The sequence below is a fragment of the Urocitellus parryii genome, chromosome 7 (genome assembly GCF_045843805.1).
Source record: "Urocitellus parryii isolate mUroPar1 chromosome 7, mUroPar1.hap1, whole genome shotgun sequence".
Classification (NCBI taxonomy): Eukaryota; Metazoa; Chordata; class Mammalia; order Rodentia; family Sciuridae; genus Urocitellus; species Urocitellus parryii.
Genome location: NC_135537.1, coordinates 73,253,604 through 73,272,792, shown reverse-complemented (window position 1 = coordinate 73,272,792; position 19,189 = coordinate 73,253,604). Strand labels below are relative to the sequence as shown.

The following is a 19,189-nucleotide window of genomic DNA, read 5'->3' as shown; positions in this document are numbered from 1 at the left end:
AGAGAAAATATTTGTAAGAGCAATTCTGGGCTTTATATCTGGCTTTTTTATTTTTTTCAATTTGGAGATGAATTTAATTTGGCAATGATTTTGTTAGCCTTGCCCCCCCCCCACACACACACACACATGCATACACATATTCTGGACTTTTAAATACAAATTAAAATATGGACATTGTCACACACCCAGAACTAAAGGTAATACCCACAAGAATATTTTGCTTCACTTTCCTACATTCCAATTGTATGTGAGAACAAAAAGTGTGTAGAGAGTTGTACATTTCCCAGTCCTGGCATATGGTTTTGCCAGACATATAGTTAGGGATCCACTGGCCTTCCCTATGGTAGGATAATCAATCTTATTGCACAAGACCTGGGCATTCTGATGCTCTTGCCCCAAAAAGTGAAGTGAATATTTTTGTAGTGCTACTGTCTTACAGTGATCCAACTGCTTTCTTAATTTTCCTAAGCATCATTAAACAAGGATTATTTTTATTTTAACCAAGTTATTTCTGGAGGATAATCCTAAAAGTTTAATATGTTTTGTCCTAGCAACTGAAAGAATAGTTCATTTCTGTATGGAGTAGCATCTGAAATCTCTTTTGGCTCAGGCTTAGCTATAGTTGTCCACAAAAGCGTAACAATAATTCTAGCTGGGGGTGTAGCTCAGTGGTAGAGTGTATGCTTAGCACACATGAGCCTTCCATTCAATCCCCAGTGTCAAATAGACAAGTAAATAAAAATAATATGTAATAAAAGATATATATCCCATGTAAACAGCATAAAATAGAAAAATGGAAATGGTTCATTAGAGAAAAATTAAAATTCTTCTTTCCTTTTTTTTTTTTTTTTTGAGATGGGAGTCTCACTATGTTGCACAGGCTGGCCAAGAACTCCTGGCTCAAGCAATCTTCCTGCCTCAGCCTCGTGGGTCATTGAGACTCAGCATCATGCCTGGCTCTAGAGAAAATCTGAACACTAAAGATCTATGATTTAGAGCCTGATTTTTAGGGGCAAACAGAAACCTAGAATAAATCTCTTTATATTCCCTATTATTTTCTTTTATGTTTCAAGTAGGCTAGATATAATATCCCTGGGAGATAACACAAGAAACTTTGCTACTAAATTGGGAATCGAAAGAAGATGCAAACATTTTTATACAACATTTTGCACCATCTCCATTTTATTCCATATATATGTGTGACCTGTTTAAAATAAATAATATGAATTTTTAAAAAATCAAAAGGGCAAAATGTGAGGGTTCGTGTCCAAGACTTGTTTACGTTGAGATGCTCAAGTAAGAGTCACCTGTCTTCGTCTCTAGGTGCTAAGTTTCCTATTAAGTGGACAGCTCCAGAAGCAATCAACTTTGGATGTTTCACTATCAAGTCTGATGTATGGTCCTTTGGAATTCTCCTGTATGAAATCGTCACCTACGGGAAGATTCCCTACCCAGGTACTGCTTACTCACCAATTCCATTCAAGTAGTATACATGAGAATAGAGTCAAATTTATGAAGGCATCTACCTAAAAAAAATTTAAAAATAAAGTAAAGAATAAGCACTTTGTACCAGAACTTGGCTTTCACTGTCTTCAGTGCCAAGACACTTCTCTGCCTTCTTTGGGTGCATACTCATTTTTTACTAATTAATTCTACCACTTCTTCGGTGCCTAGAGCATGCCTGGTACATTGGAGGTGTTGAGATGAGACTGGATTAGACTCAGGTGCTCCTCCAAGTCTGAGCCCCTCACAGAGGAGGAAACAGAGCAAGTGAGGATTTCCAGTGCCTTCTGACTCGTTTTGGAACTGAGGTTTTGTAATAAGTACTGTGGAGTCTTTTCTTGTTCAGAAAATGACTGCCAACATTTATCAGTGGACCATCCTGCTGATTTTTAACTTATGGGTGTCAGTTGGAACATGATTCAGTATCTCCAGATTCCTAACACCTGAAGCCCACAGAGCCAGATTCTTCACGTCTCTTCCTTTCTGGGTCTGTGCTGACGTGGTTAACAGGGATTTCTTCCAAACCATCACTTTCTTTTTAATGTTTGACTTTTAACAAAATCTGTAGATGAGTTAAAGTTACACCTTTAGTATTTCAAATCATTCTTTCATGAGCTGGAAGCTGAAGAAGGCTTTAGGACCTAAGAATCATGGTGGGTGTGCTCCAGTCACTCCCACTGCTGTGGGGAGGGACCACAGAGAAGCAGGGACAGGGACTACACCTGAGAGCAAAGAATTTCAAAAGGCAGAGAAGTGTCTTGGCACTGAATACAATGAAAGTCAAGTTCTGCCTGCAACAGAGGGCCAGTGGTCTCAGGAAATCCCTCTTGTGCCAGCATTTTGTATTCCAATTGCCCCTGGCTCTAGACACGGAAGTTAATAAATTAACACTGTTGTAAACTAGGAAATATATTTCTGATGAGCCCTGATGTCTGGCATTATATTTCTATATCTCTCCTTAGACCTACATCTGCAGTTATATCTGTTTGAAGTGAGAAAAAGATTGTATATTCAGATTATCTAACTGATCATTACCTGATAAACAATAACCTCATATGATAATGTAACATATATGCCATACTACACATGACGCTCAGCAGAGGCCTCTTAGGTTCAGAGACCTCTGACTGGAGCAGAGCTGCTTCCAAACTGAGACCCACATGTCTCCTAAGACTTTCCCCTCACCCCGTGTGCTCCATGTCCAGGATTTGGAATATTTGGGGTGCAAATCATAAATATAAAATAATCAGTAGAAAAATAGGTAGATTCACAAAAAAAAGTATATATGGTAGAATTAATCAGAAACCATTGCTTGGGGTGTTCCCCAAATAAATTAACCTATGTAAGGATTAGGGATATGAGGTACCTCCAGGAGGTCTTCATTATCATTATTCCTGATTATTCGATCAGGAGGACATCTAGCATTGGGAATGATGAGAAGAATTGGCCTATTTACTTAAATATCAGAGGACTTGTTTTATAGATATCACAGAAATTGGTGAACACTGCCAAAATATGCCATTTTCCACCATTATAATTAAAATGCTCCACCATTATAATATGCTCCCCTCATATGGAGTTATTTAAAAAGACTTTCTTTGCTGGACATTTTAGTCTTTTTAAAAGCACTTTAAAAGTGATAGGCCCAGTTTTGTAAAACTAAAAACAAAAAGGAATAAAAGAAAAGAAAAAACAAAACAAAAAAAGAAATAATAAAGCCACATAAAAAGTGAACACATAATTATAAAGGAAAAAGACTAAAAGGTGCAATTTGCCAAAACGATATAATCCTTAAGCAAAAAAGATAATAGGTTATATTAGTTTTCTTCTTGATAAATTTCTGAAGTTTCTAATTTTTTTACCATGACATTTTTATTAAATAATATTATTCTATCTAAGTAATATATACACATTAAAAAGCCAGGTAGTGAAAAGAGGCTTCTAATGAAAAATTGCCACAGGCCCCCACCTGTTGATGCTTCTCAAAGAGAATCTACTTTTAGGAGTTTTGGGTTATTTATTCTACTATTTGTGGCTCATAGTTCTAAATTATTACACAATCAAATCTTGAGTAAAATGAGTTCCTTTTCCCATTTTACTTGTTATTAAATAAGAATATAGTCAAGGTCCTTCCATGTTATGGCCTTTGCCACAGGGTCTCACTTTTTTGTTTTTAACCTTTCTTCTCATACCCAGTCTTCTATCCTGAACTCCCCCTCCCTGCTGGGCATGGAGCTTCTCCATTCAGTTTGTCTTAGTCTCTTTTCTGTTGCTATAACACAATACCTGAGAGTGGCAACTTATACAAGAAAGAGGTTTATTTTGTCTCTTAGCTCTGGAGGCTGAGAAGTCTAAACATAGCACTGGCATCTACTCAGCTTCTAGTGAGGACTTTGTGCTGCTTCAACTCATGATGGAAAGCAGGAGGGGAAAAGAGCTCATGCAGAGGAGATGAAACAGGAAGGGTGGCCTCACTAGATAACAACTCACTCCTCTGGTAACTAGTGCAGTTCCTCAAGAACGAAGAGGATGTACTCCTATGAGAAAGTCGTCATTCTCTCTTCATAACCTAATCACTAACGACCTACCTCCCAACGCCATCATAAAGGCAACCAAATTTCAGGGAGTTTCACAGGGAACACACCATACTCAACCCATCGCATGGTTTTTCCAACATTACCTCAGACACCACCAGGCAGGCTCTGGGTACCATCCTCCCTGTGGCCACCGTCTTCGCCCTCCCTTAAGGGGTTCTGGACACTCCTTTGGGAGCCCTCCCAGTGTTTGTCCCAGTGGGCCACCCTGCCTGTTATCCCTCTCTGTGGGCACTGTAGTTATACTTTCTTCCTCTTGGCTCAGATCACTCTACCTCTGGCTGCCAGATGTCTCCTAGTTTCATCAAAGATGAAGTTTAAGTTTCTATTTTTTGTTCTCTATTTTGGGGTGAAATATAGGGGAAAAATGGAAAGGGAGGCAAAAGATCCTCATTCCATTATCTTAAAATCAAAACTGTAATTATATAGCTCTATATGAATTTTGTAAAAAGAAAAAGTCCCTGGGTCCAGGGTTTTGATTTACTTTGCTCATATAAAGAGAAAGGAGGTTTGAAAATGACAGTGTTCTGAAGCATTGTGTCTTTTCTAGCAGTCTTCTGCCATATGTACCTAGCATCTTAATGCCATGTGTGCATCAGAATTTAAAAAATCATCCTTGTGAATTTACTACAAGAAATTCTCAGCAGAAAAGAGAAAAAAAGAATAAATAAAAATAATTGTTTGCCTTTTTGGAAAAACTATTATTGAGTAGACAACTATGGTTAAAAGGTGGCTGGTTCTCATTCTCTCTCTCTCTCTCTCTCTCTCTCTCTCTCTCTCTCTCTCTCTCACACACACACACACACACACACACACACACACACACACACACACACAGGAACCCTGTATCTTTAAAGACTGTTATAATCTGTGGAACTACTGGGTCCCCTCTCCTGTCACTAACCCAATTCCTTTCTAACCTCTGTTGAACCACATTTTCTTTCTTCCTGTGTACCTCTGCCAACTTGTAGTATCTGCTAATTCCTGATCACTCCAGATACCACTTCCTGCCCCCACCACCTAGGGTGTCTTCCCCATTGGGCTGTGTGCCATTGATATCGTCTCTGCTTCTCTTAAAGCCTCGTGCTTTCTTATAAACTCTAGTGATTATCAATAAGTGACTGGTCAAAGACTAAAGGATAGAACATGAAATTGCTTGTCTAGTAAGGCAATCATCAGCCAATGGGTGTTTGCCTTCTTTAACCAAACCACAGACCAAGTGCTAACTAACAAGTTTAATCTCAGGGTCTAATGGAGGTCTCACTCCCCATATTTTTCTTTCTTCTACAAAGACTTGTCATTTAGTGATTTGTTTGGTTTGTTGACTTATTTGTGCATAAAAAGATAGAGTTCAGATTCTTTCCACTTAACTCCTTTTATCAAGTTAAATTCTCCAGACAGAATGGAGTATGTCTGGCCTTTATCTGCATCACTGACAGTTTCCTTTAGAGTTAGTGAGGACTTTGTGTTCACTAATAAGGATACAGAAGAATAAGGAAGAAAATATCTGTGGTAAGGTTAGGGGGATCTGGCAAGGTTTATCTTCTGTGGGCATATTCTGAACTTTTATGCAACTGGAGGTTTTCACCGAAAGAAGTGAAAGAGATATTCCTAACCAAATTTGCAGTTCCAGTTCCTGTTTACATCATTCCAGAGGTTACCTCCATCACGATGCCAGAACTTCACCCAAAGTCCATGCTTTGAAGGATACAGAGATCAAAGCATAAACAGAGTTGGTTTTATCCAAGTCTCTGCTTGACTGGTAGATGGCAGTCTTGTCCCTGTGTCTTCATGTGATCACCACTCTGGGCCTGTGTCTTAATCTCCTCTTCTTAGAAGGACACCAGTCGTATTTGATTAGAACTCATCCCTGACCACCTCTTTAAAGGTTTATTTCTAAATACAGTCGCATTCTGAGGGACTGGAAATTAGGACTTCAACATAGGAATTTTAGGAGGATACACTTCCACCTGTAATAGATTTAATGAAACTTTTTTCACTCACAGGTGCAGGATGTAAATAGCAAAAAGACTTCTGTAGTGCATGCGTGCCCCTCTTGTCAGGTTTCTAAATGTCTTTTTTTTCCCTCTTTGGCCTTAGGGAGAACCAATGCTGATGTGATGACTGCCCTGTCTCAGGGTTACCGGATGCCCCGCATGGAGAACTGCCCAGATGAGCTCTATGACATTATGAAGATGTGCTGGAAGGAAAAGGCAGAGGAGAGACCAACGTTTGATTACTTGCAGAGTGTCCTGGATGATTTCTACACAGCCACGGAAGGGCAGTATCAGCAGCAGCCTTAGCACTCAGGGTGACTTGTCCCTCCATCAGGAATGGCTGCCTCATTTGGTGAAAGAAAGTGACAGTCACTGGTTGCACCAGTTATCTCACATGCTGCGATCATTTGCCATGCCTGATTCCTGAAAGTAGAGGCTAAATTACTCAGGAAGCTCACAGTGAACATGGAAATGTATTCTGTTCTCTTGGACTAATGCCCAGCAGGATACAGCTTGGACCACACCTTAGCTGGTCACCTTGCTCTGCTACCAACATCAGAATACAACCTCTTAAGAAGAAAACACCTGTTTTCTCCAAAAGTGCTCCCACACCAACCCTGTTTACAATTGGATGTGTAAATCAAAGGTTCAGAGACCGTTGCAACAAATCCCCAGTAAAGCAGAACTATACTAATTTTTAAAAAGCATAAATAACCAGATGCATAGCCTGACATTTTGTATTTTCTTTGTGCTTTGCCTTACTTAAAAAAAAAAAAAAATTACTAATCCAACCTGTTAGATATTACAGATGAAGTCAGCAACTTAAAAATGTCTTTCCCAGACTAAAGTGTTTTTGGTTTTGTGGGGTTTCCTGCCCAGGAAATCTTAGACCTTTAAACATTTTTCTTTGATGAACGCTGATCAGATTCGAGGCCTATGGCAGCCCCAAAGTAGCACGTGCGCTCTGAGCGCCCCCTGCAGGAGCGCCATTGACAAGCACTCACAGCAACTGGGATTCCCAACTTCACAGAGGCCAAAGGAAGAACCTGGGAAACTGTTTGCGCTCTCTCTCTCTCTCTCTCTCTCTCTCTCTCTCTCTCTCTCTCTCTCGGAGGAATATTTTTGACAGTGTAGCTTTTTCAGTTCCATGATTTCCGAAATAAAGACTTATTTGACAGTGCCCTTTGAAAACCAAAATTAAGATTTTAATCTTTGCAGAGCCTTATAGGGTTTTCTAAGACATAAGCATTTCCTTTGTTGTTTCAAATGATTTGAATATTATTTTAAGAATCAAATACTAATTTTAGTTGTACTCTAGAAAGTAAAAATGCCATATTTGGGGCTATTTTTGTGCTTAAGCAATCTTAATTGTATAAGATGTGTGTGAGACTATTTATACGTAAAGATATGAAGGAAAATAAGTGACTAAGGAAGCTCTTTGAGCAGCTGTGACAAACCACCCCAGATGTTTTGTTTACTTGATTTTTGTACTCAGCTTTGGACAGAAACTGCTGTGTCACTTCATTTCACTTATGCTGTTATGTATATACCTAATAATTCTATTTTTTTGATTTTAATATACCTGGCCCAACAACCTCTCAGGCTTTTTTTCTTGTGTTTAACATTTGAACTATTGCCATTGTAAAACTGAGTACCAGTTAGTAGGAAGGGGGGAGAGAAATAACTCCATAAATATATGTGATAAAAACTTTGCAGAAGTTCTACCTCCATTCTTTGAGCATTTCAGGTTGGAGAACTGAGGAACTGACAGCTTGGATGCCTGAACATCCTATGATGGGGACCAAATAAGATGTGTCTTCAAATGGGCTTTGTGAGCACCATTTATTTTGCATGTTTTGTAAGGTCCTGGTACCTCAAGGAAGGAATCAAATATTGTACTTTTCTCTTAAGTTTTAACTTCTGTTTTTCTTCTGCGATTGTTTAAATGTCCCTTCTAAAGTATTCCAAGATTCTTCATTCACAAGTGCCATATTCACAAAGACAGAATATTATCATATTTGCACGGCTAGTCACAATGATGATTCACAATGGTAAGTTTTCTACCTATGCCCACCCTGTTCACATTTTACTTCAGAACCACATGTATTCCCCAATATATTACATAGAGAGGAAGTTTAAAGTATCCGTAGGACAAAAAGAAGTCTCTAGAAAATTACTAAAAATTTGTCTTCACTTTGTTCTGCTTTTTACAATTTGGTGAAGGAAAGTGACAGTCATTTTTTATTTTTATTTCTCATTTTTTATTTGACTTTCCCTCTCAATCAAGCATTCGATTCTTTTCTCTTCTGTCAGGAGCCATCAGAGATACACACTTCCTCTTCTCAAGGAAATACTATGCAATGGAAGTAGGCAGCCTGTCCCTAGAGTTTATCAAAAGTTAATAAAAGGAGGAACTGTTTACACAGTGGATAGGTGGAGATTATAATTATAAATTCATTTGCAATTCTGCTAGTGGTGCCTAATTTCCCTTTATTCTTCCCCTTGCTCTCACAAGCTACATCCGCTACAGGGGTGGTAACTGCTAAAATGTTCTTAGCACTGAAACACCAGCTTCTGATACATTCAACTGAATTAAACAAAATGCTCCTACTGCTGGGCTCCCCAGCGCTTTTGATTTTAACCACTGTGTTCCATAGCCAGTTCATGAACGTTTCCTATTTCCCCAGCTAAAAGCATGTCAAAGATGAAATCAAACTTCCCACTTTTCCTCCTCAATGTCTCCTTTATCAGCTCCTGCCTGGTGGAACAGAGACCCCACATTTTTACTACATGAAGTTTTTAGATTAAGTGAAGCTGAGCCTTGCCATTCATGCTGATGGAAAGTAGTGAGTATAAACACATGAAGATACTTATACGTCTACCAGGACTCTCTTTGGTGCTCTGGCACTTTATAAAAATTATCTCTTATATAATACACTGGAAGATCTGGCAGGCTGTTTCACAACTGAGAAATAAGGTTCTTTAAAGCCACAGAAAGAATAGGTTAGCTTTGCTTCATATTGTTTTCTTGTAAAATAAAACTGGTGAAATGATTTTGGAGCAGACTCGCCCTGACTCTTGGGTGTTCTGAGTTAACAAAGGTATTATAAGATAACTCCACTGGAGTCCACATAGATGTGAAGGAAAATGTTCTTAAATCATTTTTGGTGTGGACAAAATGTCACACAAGAGCTAAACTCACCACTTACACTTTTAAAGAATTGTAGGGACTACATTTTTTAATAAAATATTTTGATAATATTTTTGCTTTATTTCATGAAAGTATATTAAAACTGGTTAAAATTTTATCTCAGCAAATTCTAGCCTGATACATGTGTAAGAAGTAAGTCTTCTGATTTGATTTCCTGTGTTCTTAGGAGTACATTAAATACTTCTGGTGGAGAGCTGAAAATGTCACAGAGTTCTCAAGAGTATTTCCCTTCAGTGTGGAAATGACAAGAGCAATCTCAGTGGCCTCAACCTATAAGTGTTAGGGAAACATTAAGAAATAATCTAGATTGAATGATGTACAATCTTAATACAGAACTTCTAGAATCAAAAGTGGCCTTATCTATAGCAGCCCTAAGCAGGCCATGTCACAAAGCAAATACATTATCTGAATTTTGTTGTTTATTAGCTTTATACTGTGCATGGACAGTAGGTCCTTGTCTGCTACCCTTAGGGTCAGATGTGTTTTTTATTTCATTTTTAAAAATTATTGAATTCAATCCCTGGTACCCCCCCCCAAAATTATTGATACAGTGAATATACTGAATATTTAGTGGCAAAATTTCAGTGAACAGGGCTGGGGATGTGGCTCAAGCGGTAGTGCACTCGTCTGGCATGCATGCGGCCCGGGTGCGATCCTCAGCACCACATACAAAAACAAAGATGTTGTGTCCGCCGAAAACTAAAAAAAATAAATAAATAAATATTAAAAATTAAAAAAAAATTCAGTGAACACTAAAAACACATAATCAAATAAACATTCCTGCAGAAAAAAATGCAGGAGTACTACACTAAGTGGGATAAATGTAGCCTATAAATAGATTCAGGTCAATTTTTGTCATCAAATGAGTTCTTTAAAAATCTTTTGGCTTGTGGAGTGTGTGTTTCAGAATTGTGGAATAGGGATGATGTAGACCTATACCCTGACAGGTTAAAGAATGAGCAGGACCTTTTATATATCTGCAGTACATTAGATTCAAATGAAGCACATCGAGAGGGTGAGTGCTCAAAACCAATTTTAGTCTTCATTGTATTTATTTAATTGGTGCATTATAGTTATACGTCTAATTGGAATGAATTGTGACATATTCATACATGCACATAGCATAATTTGATCAATTTCAAAAGAGTAGAGTAAGAGGCTTAGGGAAGGAGGGAAGACAAAGAGAAAGTGCTGAGGATTGAAATGAAGAAAATTATGTTATATGCATTTATGAATAGGTGAAAATGAACCCCACTAGTATGTGTAACTATAATGCACTAATAAATTTTTAAAAACCATTTTAAGCAGCTATGTTCAAAGATATAAAATATTTATGCTTCTCTTTCAGTTATTAATATAACATCTGATCCAATATTGCCTTGGAGAAGTTGGGGGAAATCTGGGTGTTTTAGTGGACCTCAAGGTACTTCTGGGAGCCATGACAGTCAAAGAGTACAGTTATATGTAGTTAGAGCTCAAAAAAGCCACACACACCCAGAGATGCTCTGTCATCACATGAGGTCAGATCACACAGGGCATAACACTACCCTTGGAAAGTCACTTTGGGGTAGGTAATGGAAAGTAACTGAAGGGTCAGGGAGCCATTGAGATCCACAGCACAGACGTTTCTTGATTTGATAGGAGGTAACAACGGAATCTTTTAAAACCATTTGCTCTGTCAAATGATTGTGTTCTGAATTGTAGTGGTAAATTTATTTTTCCAAAGCAATCGTCCCTAATTTTTTCAATCAAAATCAGTTTCTCTTTGAGCTAACAATAACCATTCAATGCAATGCTTTATGAAGCCCTTCCCTGTTGCAGGAATTGCAGTGGAAATGTGGTAGACATGAATATTCAACCTTAAATTTTCTACTTTATGTGACAAGTACAACAATGACATAGGTAGAGCAATAAAACTGTTATGAGGGAGCAAAAAACAGGTATAAAGCATGAGGAAGATCATCACAAAGAGAACACAGAACTGTTAGAAATATAGGACAAGGTAAAGAGAAGAGGCTTCCTAAAAGTGAGTGATGAGTGCCCTGATCCATCCTTCAAGTCAGGTTTGGTCTTGAAGGATGGATCTGGGCACTGGCAGCCAAACAGGACACTGCTGGGAGAAGCTTCAGGAAAGGTGCAGCATGGGAAGAGGCAGGGCAGGAAGTATGGCCACATCAAGGGACAGGGCACTTAGACTGGTACAAAGAGGACGACAGCTCTTAAGCTTGAGTGTGCCTCAGAATCTCCTGAGAGTCTCTTGATAGCAGATCACTGAGACCAACCCTGGGGTTTGGGATCTGGGGTGTAGGTCAGGGATGGGACCCAAGAGTGGCAGCTGATATTGCTGGTCCTGGACCACACTTAGAGACCCACAGAATATAATGGTTCTTAGAAGCAGTAAAACCTGCTAAACCAGAAAAAGGTCACATCTTGGAGAAAACAGGGAGTCCCAGATGTGGAGCAGATCTTAGACCACACTGGTGGCAGCACAAGATGATTGAGAGAGCCTCCTAAAGGGGAACACAGCCTAAGGGGTGTACCACGGATGCTGGGACCACATTTCCTGGATTTTCTCCCCAGTTCTGTTTATGCTCAGCTACAAAGTGGGGATTCTGATCATATTTGCCTCATAGGGTTATTATGAGGAATATATGTAGAAATATTTCATTAGGAGCTAAGACATAGTTTATACATAGTTAAGTCAATATGTTTATGAAACATAAACATGAAGTCAAATGTGTTGAATCACAATGTTAAGTGCAATGTCAGAAAAGCTCATTATGAAGTCTAATCAGCCAGTAAGTGGTGTGAGAGACAGATGGACAGGGAAACCAATGAAGAGGCTATATGGTAGTCCCCATGTAGGGAAAAAAAAAAAAAAAGCCTGAACTATACTTGGGCCTGCTATGGGAGACACCACAGCAGCAGACAGTCCCAACATGCATAGATGAGATTTCTCTAGATTTGGAGCTAGGTGCATAAATCTTTTTTAATTTTTATTTTTTTACTTTTTGTAATGCTAGGGATCAAACCCAAGGTTTCACACATGCTAAGCAAGCATTCACTCACTAAGCTACACCCCAGTCCTGTTGGATTTATTTTTTTAGCTTTTCTATTTTTATATTTGTGTTTTTAATACACACACACACACACACACACACACACACACCACCTATAATATTGATTTAAGTATTTCAAATTATAACCCTGAAGAAAAGTCATCCAGAAAATTGGATTTTGGAGATGACAGATATCATAGGTTGAATTGTGTCCTCCCAAAATGATATGTTGACATCCTAGGACCTTATCATGTGACCACATTTGGAAATAGGGTTGTTAGAAGTGTAATTAGTTAAGATGAAGTCATACTGGAGGAGTATAAGCCTCTAGTCCAATATGACTGGTGTCTTTATACGAACACCATGTGAAGAGACATGCACAGAGAAAAGATGACGTGCAGACACCAAGGAGAAGATGGTCATCTATAAGCCAATGAGAGAGGCCTAGAACAGATCCTTCCCTCACAGCCCTCAAAGGTAACCAACCAAGACAACACTTCCATCTGAGATTTCTGGCCTCTAGAACTGTGAAAAAAATGAATTCCTACTTTTGTAAGTCTCCTTCTTTTTGGTACTTTGTTATAGCAGTCCTAGCAAACTAATGTAACAGCCTAGTGAAATCATAGGAGTAGCTGATTAAAGAGAAATTTTGTAGAAAACAGAGAACTAGGGATAATTTGTAGTGAGGAAGAGCATAGCTGGATGCTATGATTTGGAAGTGTTTTCCAAAGGCCCGTGTGTTAAAGACTTGTGGCCAGCCTGGGGCACTATTGGGAGGTAGTGAAACTTTTAAGAGGCAGGTCTACTGAAAAGAAGTTAGGTCACTGGGGTGGGTCCTAAGGGAATGTTAGGACCCCAGCCCCTTCCTCGGGCTCTCCTCTTGCTCCTGGTTGCTGTCATCTGAGCAGGTACTCCTTAGGCATGTACCCCTACCATGATATACTGTACCACCATAGGCCCAAAACAACAGAGCCAAATGACCATTTACTGATACCTCTGAAACCATGAGCCAAAATAAAACTTTTCCTCTTTCTAAATTGATTCTTTCAAGTATTTCATCATGGTAACATAAAGCTGATTAGCATACTGGACCAGAAAGAAAAAAATGATATAAAAAGCTTGCTAAAGCAAAAAGCAGGAAAGCTAAGATGGCATGTTCTCTAGGGTTCTGGGGATAAGGGCTCCATGGAGGAATGGATGGGCAGCAATGTGTTTTTAAAATGTAGGATTTTATTATTATTCAAGTCTGGTACAGCCAACAGATCAGTAGACACGTGCCATTGAAAAGACAGCTTATTACACATAGTTCTCAAAAGAAGGGGTTGCACCATGCCATGCAGGGTCACATGGAGAAGCACCAGCGTTGGTCAGAAAGCAGAGGGAGTAAGGGGAAACATGAGCAAGGGCCTTTCTGCAGGAAAGGCCAGGCAAGGCAGAGCGAGAAGGCTTAGGACTGACTAATATGGATCTTTTCCATTACCTCTGGAACAGAGGGACTATCCCTAGCTGTCTAGTATACAACCCTCAATGCACTGAATCCAGGAGAGCTAAAAGTATCCAAGTCTTATTCTGGATATCTGCTCAGTGTGTATTAGGAAAGGAAGTATAAAAAACTTAAAAATTCAATTAAAACTCTCAACTTCAAAGAGTTGGATAACAAATTTTTTTTTTCTTATTAATGAATAATGTAACACAATATACCTTTATGAAGAACACACACACACACCTCTAGAACAAAGCCTATTAAAAAAAATAGAGCCATCACAGAAGAAGAGATATGAATGGTCAAAAAATATATGAAAACATGTTAACATCTCTAGCAATTAGAGAAATGCAAATCAAAACTACACTGAGATTCCATCCCGCACCAGTCAGAATCACAATTATCAAGAATTCAAGTATGATAAATGTTGGCAAGGAGATAGGGGGAAAGGTACACTCATACATTGCTGGTGGGGATGCAAACTGGTGCAACCACTCTGGAAAGCAGTATGGAGATTCCACAAAAAACCTGGAATGGAAGAACCATTTGATCCAGTTACCCCTCTCCTCTGTTTATATCCAAAGGACTTAAAATCAGCATATTACAGTGACGCAGGTACATCAATGTTTATAGTGGCTCAATTCATAATAGCCAAGCTATGGAAACAACCTAGGTGCCCTTAAACAGATCAATGGATAAAAAATGTGGTATATACACACAATGAAATATTATTCAGCTGTAAAGAATTAAATTATGGCATTTTCCAATAAATGGATGAACCTGGAGAATAGCATGCTAAGTGAAATAATACAATCTAAAAAAAACCAAAGGCCAAATGTTTCTCTGATATGTGGATGCTAATTCACAACAAGGGAGGATGGGGATAAGAACAGAAGTCCATTGGATTAGACAAAGGTGAATGAAGAAAAGTGGGAGGAGATGGGAATAGGAAAGACAGTGGAATTAATTGGACAAGACTTTCCTGTGTTCATATATGAATACATGACCAGTGTAATTTCATATCATGTACAACCACAAGAATGAGATCCTAATTAGAATAAGTTATACTTCATATGTGTATAATAAGTCAAAATACACTCTACTGTAATGTATATCTAAAAGTAATGAATAAAAAAGTAAGAAAAAAAAAGCTAGGGTCATTTTCTTAGAACACAGCATAATCCTGACTCTGAGGAAGAAGAAAGAATTTCACATACTCTTCAACAGAGAATTTGGGATAACTTCCCCCAGATATATATCCTAAACCAACATTTAACAGTGTGCATAAGGTTTTAAATCTGAATATAAAATCCCAGAAATAAACTCCCATGTTATTACATCAAGGGAGGCAAAACTAGAATTGAACTTCTCTCCCTTAAGAACGAAAATAGTTTTAAAACAACACAAGAAAAAATGATAAAATCTGGTTTTGTTCCTTTAACCTAACCCATGCCTAGAAGCAAGAATCTAGCTTCTGATGCTCTGGTATTTTCAGGCATCAGTTAATTTTGTGATGAACATTTGGGGTAGTATGATTAAGCAAAAGTTTTTTGAGGGAGATCCAAACCCCTACAGAAGGCTGTTGCTTGGCCTGCCACTGTTCTGTTCACTTATGGAGGTCGCAAGGGCTTAGGTGACCAGTACTGCCTAGAAGATGGATTAAATTTCTCCTCTTGTCTTTATTGAACAAAATTGGATTAAACCAGTGGCACAGTCTCAGCACAGTAGTAAGCATGGGTACTGAGAAGGGCATAACCGGGCTGTTGAATAGACTTACCATTTCTGGGGAAATTTTTACTTCTCATTAATTGGCTAATTTGTTTAGATTTTCAATCAGGGACTCCTTTGCTTAGCTGCATAGTCTAGACAACATCTTTTCTTTCTCTTGGTTAACATCATACTATTCACCCAATTTTGAAAAAATGTGAATCAAGAGCTTTAAAAAATATTGATGTTATTATTAGACCAAACTCAACTTCTAGAAATCTTAAATATGCAAAATAATTAAAACTGTTTAAATAAGTTTAGACTCAAATGTTCTCATTTCCTCACTATTCAAAAATATTGAAAACATGCAATGGTGCATGCCTATAATTTCAGTTACTTGAGAGGTTGGGCAGGAGGCAAGTTCGAGGTCATCCTGGGCAACTTAGTGAGACCTTGTCTCAAAATAAAAAATAAAATAAAATAAAAGGGTTAGAGATTTAGCTCAGTGGTACAGTGGTAGATACCCTTCCCTGGGTATTGTTTAAAAAAAAAAAGACACTCTAGCTGAGGGTGCAGCTCTGTGGGAGGACTCTTGCCTAGTATGCACAAGGCCCTGGGTTCAATCCCAGCACCACCACACACATGCATGCACATATGATAGAAACTTTGTAAATGGCTAATTCATTCAGCTATTGTTTTATTCAAAGTCTGCTATGTATTTAGAGTTATGCAATGCACTGAGAATACTTATGAGTCAATTTTATTCAATTATAAAGAAAAGGTTAATTGAATTATGGAGAACACTTTTTAAGTGATATGTGTGTGTGTGTGTGTGTGTGTGTGTGTGAGAGAGAGAGAGAGAGAGAGAGAGAGAGAGAATGTCCATGGTGTATTATTGAGTTGAAATAACCAGAACATTCCATTTTTATAAATGATTAGAACCTTTAAAAAAAGAATGTCTGAAAAGTATGAAAAATACTAAAAGTGAAAGAAGCAAAGAAGAAAATAAAGTACTTCAAGAGAACTCACTGAGATCACAACTAAGATTGAACAAAGATTATTTTTTCTTTCCACTTTCATGTGTCTTTCAATTTTCATTATTATAGATTACTTTAATAATGGAAAAAGGAAACACAATAATGCAGCTAAATCTTACTTGAAGAATGAACAAAATCTATTAAAAAGTAAAGAAATAGAAGCTCACAATGACACGGGTGTGCCAAAGCAACATGAGAACAAGCTGAGAGAGCTCCTAAGGGTCAATACTGGAACAACTGAAGTAACAAAATAAAGTAGTGTTGGATTATAACCCAGAGTGTAAATTAAATATCCAGAGTCTAATAGGAAGGAAGGGAGGGAGAAAGGGGAGGGAAGGGGAGAGGAGGGGAGGGACAGAAAGGGGAGGAAACATTTTTCCCAGGCAGAAAAATTTTAAAAATTTATATAGATACACCATTCTTCAAAGAGCTGAAGCATGACTTCCCACCCCTTCAGTGTTCATAATGCACTTCCTTCCAAAGAACACAGTATGAAAAGGAGAGAAAAGGTAACTTGACAGCAGAAAAAACTGATAAACAGTTCCTCAGCAGGCCATTAAAGTCAATATCAGAATACTTGGGTTTTACAAAGTATTCTAGAAAATCTGAAAAAAAAGTCAATATCAGTATGCATATGTATAGTATGTAGCCTTGATAAGATGTGGTCCTTCATCTCTGTGGTCTTCATCCTAAGCACCTCATGCTAATCATGAAAGGAACATCAAATTCCAAGAGTGTAATATTTACAGTAGAGCACACCAAGAACTCTCAGAAGTTTCTAGTTTACTCAAAACAAAGAAAGTATGAAGCAAGAGGCAAAAGAGACAAGATAGTTAAATGGAATGTAGTACTCTGGATGGGATCCCAGGATAGCAAAAAGGCACAATTTACAAACTAAGAAAAGCTAAATAAAGAATGGACTTCCATTAATAACAGTGTATTCCTATCATTCCTTTGTGTGACAGACATACTATGATTGTTAGATGTTAAGGGCATATAGAAACTCTCTGTACTGTCTTCACAATTTTTCTGTAAATCTAAAACTGCTCTATAAAATCAATCTTATTAACAAGTTTATTAACAACAAACAACAAAAGTCAACATGTTTCATGGGTTAGCTCCTGTACAACGAAGCCATAGATTTACTATCATGTCACAAGACCTCTATTCAACATCTCACTTAAAGTTACCTTATTAGCTGGGCTGGTAGCATACACTTTGTAGTCTTAGCTACTCAGGAGGCTAAAGCAAGAGGATCCCAAGTTCGAGACCAGTCTGGGGAACTTAGCCAGACCCTGTCTCAAAATAAAACTTTAAAAAGGCTCTAGGTTCAATCCCTTGTATCACCCAAACAAAATAAAACAAACAAAAAAATCACCTTATTTAACAGGTCCATGTTCATTTTAATTGTAGATGCTATTTATAAAGTTAATGACAAAAAAAGGTAAAAGGAATAAAGGATTTTTTTTTTCTCACTTTTGGAAAGCACCCGAGAAACCAAACCTTGAAATAGGCTTTAAAGATCTGTATGCTTGTCAGTTCCCCCAGGGAACAGCGCCATCTAGTGTCTTATCACATAACAAACAATGCATAACCTAAAATTCTGAAAAGAACAATGAATTGAAACCATGCCCAGCAAGAAAGTACATTAAAGCTCAAATGATTTCTGAGTAATCAAATATAAATAACTGTTCAGTTTACAGCTTAATCTTAAAATCTGTGTACAAAATGCCTATTTCTGTTTTCAAAAATTCAGTCTAAAAATAATGTGCACGAAGGAGATTTTATCAGAAATACAAACTCACAAAAAGTATAATAACATAGTCACATTTTTCAAGCTGGAAAATAACTTAATCTTTTAAAAATAGCAGATCTCAATTCCAAGTGTCAGTTTAAGAACCTATAAAACTCTGACAAGTGAACATTGTTATTTAACTTTAATCCAACACTTATATAAAGTTCCCTTGGTAGATAAGTTTATATTTGTTTTAATATCAGAATGTTATTCATAAAGTTATATTTTTATTAAGAATAAACAGTAAAAAAGGAAAAAATGGACTCAATTAAGGTCTAAAATGTCTCAAGTAAAAAAACTAAAAAGTCAAATAATATACATTATTTTTGAACCTGAATGACTTTTCAAAATGTGTCATAAAAAGAAAGAAATACAGCTGAAATAACTGACACCTTTCAATTGCAAATAACCAACATAGCAGTTTGCCTAAAATATAAATGGATAAAATGTACTTTTCCCCCTTATTTCCTGTATACTTGGTGTAGAAAATAGGTGGGGGAAACCATACTGTAGTTATTAATTTGAGTATCACTTCTTGCCTTTTTCTTTTTTTTAATACCCTTATTTTATTTATTTATTTTTATGTGGTGCTGAGGATCGAACCCAGTGCCTCACATATGCCAGACAAGTGTGCTACCACTAAGCCACAACCTCAGCCCAACTTCTTGCCTTTTTATGACCATAAAGGATGGGCCTTGAAGTGATTATTCTCATCACATCTTGGATTAAAAGGCATATTATTGTATTTAGACATCATCCTCTAGGTAGGATTAATTTTTTGTTTTATTTTTCAAGATTTCACT

At 37.6% G+C, this 19,189-nt stretch overlaps 1 protein-coding gene across 2 annotated transcripts in view; it reads left to right on the top strand.

The window, feature by feature from the left end:
* Positions 1–8,522, top strand: part of Lyn (LYN proto-oncogene, Src family tyrosine kinase) — a 117,673-nt gene extending 109,151 nt beyond the window's left edge. For both annotated transcript variants that reach the window (XM_026394400.2, XM_026394399.2), the window contains exons 12-13: positions 1,324–1,455; positions 6,198–8,522. In XM_026394400.2, the coding sequence (XP_026250185.1) occupies positions 1,324–1,455; positions 6,198–6,400 (335 nt within the window). In that variant the 3' untranslated portion in view covers positions 6,401–8,522. The remainder of the gene's footprint in view (positions 1–1,323; positions 1,456–6,197) is intronic.
* The last annotated feature ends 10,667 nt before the right edge of the window (positions 8,523–19,189 follow it).